The 3,568-nt window shown below is 40.0% G+C and overlaps 1 protein-coding gene across 1 annotated transcript; it reads left to right on the top strand.

Moving 5' to 3' along the window:
- The first annotated feature begins 659 nt into the window (after window positions 1–659).
- Window positions 660–1,250, top strand: LOC109862771. The gene has a single exon (XM_020442906.1). It carries the CDS (start codon window positions 660–662, stop codon window positions 1,248–1,250), a length of 591 nt encoding a protein of 196 aa, XP_020298495.1.
- Window positions 1,251–3,568: the final 2,318 nt, after the last annotated feature.

Below are 3,568 nucleotides of genomic sequence, written 5' to 3'. Positions count from 1 at the left end.
CCGGCACAGAGCATTTACCTTCCAATTATCGTGCAGAGCATTACAGATCTGACGATACGTATTGTGGATCAGAACGGACAATTGCTTGATTTTCNAGNAGAGGAAATAACCGTCAGGTTACACGTGCGACGCCGACGACTGTGNTACGCGGCATGATCGTGCTGAACGAATNGGATCAAATAACGCAAGATACGAGGTTTCCATTACAAACACCTGCTACGACGTACAGTAATCGGAAGAAGCTAAGTTCAATAAACGGTAACTTTTTGCAATCGTTGGAATTTATTTTACGAGAAGTTTGAAAATATGTGCGACATTTTAAATGTTGGGGGCGAGCCAATCTGACGATCGCATTGTCAGACTTGAAACTCGCACGTACAATCCGTATGTGAACACGACATTTGAACACAGTGATGAGATACGCATACCTATACAACAGTAGGACTTGTACACTTTACCGTGTTAGTTTTCNTTATGTTGAAGNAAAAATAACGTTAACNATGAAAGACGAAGAAGAAGTATATCTAGGTAATAATTGTGTAGCTTTTATGTTCGATGAGATTCGCTACNAACTCAATGGTATGNAGATTGATCGTAATANAAACATTGGAATAACTAACACGATCAAAAACTATATATNGCTAACACATGATAAAAGCATGGCCATGAAGAATGCTGGTTGGGATATTAAACAACATGTGGACGTAGATAGTTACTTTAGTTTCTGCGTATCACTCAGCATGTTATTAGGATTTTGTNAGGACTANAAACTTACGGTTATCAATGCACGTCATGAACGAATTTTAATACGATCGCGCAACGACAANAACTGCATAACAGCAGTTTCTCAGGTAGATCGTGAGGCATTGGATGGCAAAATTGAATTATTCAAAGTGCAATGGCAAATGCCCCACTTAGTGTTGAACGATGTTACGAAGCTCTNGCTACTACAAACTCTGGAAAGCGGGCGGTATTTGACCATGAGTTTTTGCTCGTGGGATCTCTACGAGTTTTCATTATTACAAAGCACTACTAAACATTTGTGGGCCATAAAAACGGCGACACAACTTGANAAACCGAGATACGTCATATTTGCGCTACAGACTGCTCGAAGAAANGATATGTCAGCAGATGTCACGCGATTCGATCACTGTCAGTTGACCAACGTAAAACTGTATCTCAACTCTGAATTCTACCCTTATGACGACTTGCATTTAGATTTTGATAAACAAAAATATGCCGTTCTGTAAAATATNTACACACATTTCCGTAAAACGTACTACGGATGTGGTGTTGTCGTANCGTTTCTCACAAGGTACAACTTTCTGCAATGTAGTCCTTTAGTGGTCATTGATTGCTCACGTCAAAACGAGACTGTCAAAAGTGCAACCGTTGATGTGCGTATCGAATTTGATTGCAAAGAAAATATACCGACAAATACTAAGGCCTATTGTCTCATTTTGCACGATCGTCTGGTTGAATACAACCCGTTAACTAACNTANTGCTCAAAATTACTTAAATTGCAACATCAGCATTTCTCCCTTCCATAATCTGAAAAATCGTTTAAGAACCACAGTATGTACCAATAGACAGCAGTCGTTTTTTATCGGTCACACAATTACATCATCACGGATGTGTCGACGTTTGTAGACTTACAAGAATTTGTAGTCGGGAAAATATTTATTGTCAAAGAAGTAGCGGTATTGCGAAAAGGTTCTCTCGCATTACATTTTTGAAAACCCCTTTTTGTGGAATCTACTTGCAAGATCAGACAGGTCAGCAGCTTCTTGGTTGATGACGCATCATCACAGGCTGCGTTGGGAAGATGGAAATGTTGCATANCGCAGAGTGAAAAATTTGAGTACACCAGCTATTTGTGGCACTGCAGAAAATGATGACAACGCATCTTTACTTGTCTATGTTAAAGGTCCTGAAAAATGTAACTGGCTAGCTGATATTCTCGATAGTGACGTACAACGTGGATTCCTTATTAAAACATTGGATGACGATTACGACGATATTGCTTCTTTAACTAAATTGAATGTATTGAATTGTCTACAATGTAAAAAACATGTGAAACATTGCGCATTACAAAATGTATTTAAAATATTTACTTGATGGTCTAAACGACAATAAAATGTTACATGCAACAACTTTAGTTGTACATTTACTACCCTGTTCTATACCATATTTATATAGATTATCGGTATTAATCGCGGTTTAACGTGGTTCCATAGTTAATCGTGACTTGTTTCTACTTAAACATAGTTTCGTTTATGAGTGAATGTGGTTTGTTTATGGTTCAAGTATGGTTAAACATGGTTTTTTTATGGTTGAACATGGTTGGGGGCGCGGAGCGCGTTTGCTCAACTCCGCGCCGCCCAGAGAGTCATCGCCCTCCGCGCCATATGCGGCTTTCGCACAGTGGCAACGGAGACGGCGGGTGTGTTGGCGGGAGTATCTCCACTAGCNCTCCTGGCAAAAATGTACTTGGCGAGATATGCTCGCCGAGTCAAGCTGCTACAGGANNGCGTTGCAGATAACATCTTGCAGGANGCTCTTGCCAAAGCCAAGCGCCAGGCCCGACGACAGCTGCTCCTCGATTGGGAGCAGCACTTGGACNAACCGCGCGCGNCCGTCCAAGAAGTCGTCGCGGTNATTCGACCCCATCTCGAGGTGTGGCTAGAGAACAGGGTCGGCCACCTCACCTACAAGGTGACTCAGGTGCTCACCGGGCATGGATGCTTCGGGGAATACCTGAGTCGCATNGGAACACTTTCAATGCAGTNACTTTTTNTAATGTATGTTACTTTTTTCGCGATAATTTTATGGTAACATATGGCTGTCGGTATTATTGCTAACCGCGTCGGTATGTATCATCGGTAACCGTGCCGGTACATATGGATTAAATCTCGGGCCGTTGGCGCGTGCTAGTAGGAGGCAGCCGCAGGAGAACTACTTCTCCTCACGGCGGACGATATGGTGCTCCGTACTGTACATATATTACATAAGAACACATTCAACAACAAAACTAAATATATTAAACATAAAAACTAAATACACAAAATTTGAAACTTTATTTGGTGGAAATATATATGATGCATGTAAATACTATTTTTTATGAAGAAACTTTGCACACTTTTGCTAAAACTTTGCAACTTTACGCGCGTATATTGTTACGTACTGCGGCACATGCCGAAAGACATATGTGTAATAATACATAGTTGCTGTAAGTTATTCCGTGGAAATTTATACATAGAAANAATTTTAATAAAATGGAAATATAAAAAAAAGAATAGTAACTTAGGCTTTGTTACTTTACGCTAAAAATTTAAAACACCACAACTGTGCACGTTCTGGCTAAAAAAAAACTGCAACTCTGCGACTTTACGCGCATTGCGTATAATGTTACATATCGCGGCACATGCTGAAAACATATTTCTTGTAGTTGTCTTATTGTTACGCAACATTAAAAGAAAATTTTACATATATCAGAGTGAAGTGTACGACAGTAGCGCGATTATAAATTGCAAATTATTGGCATGCGCTTTGAAAGGTGTTATATAT

This window comes from Pseudomyrmex gracilis, unplaced genomic scaffold (assembly GCF_002006095.1).
Source record: "Pseudomyrmex gracilis isolate BER0280 unplaced genomic scaffold, ASM200609v1 scaffold_2356, whole genome shotgun sequence".
NCBI classification, from domain to species: Eukaryota; Metazoa; Arthropoda; class Insecta; order Hymenoptera; family Formicidae; genus Pseudomyrmex; species Pseudomyrmex gracilis.
Note: the sequence above shows the minus strand (reverse complement) of the source record. Positions and strands in the feature narration are given on the sequence as shown.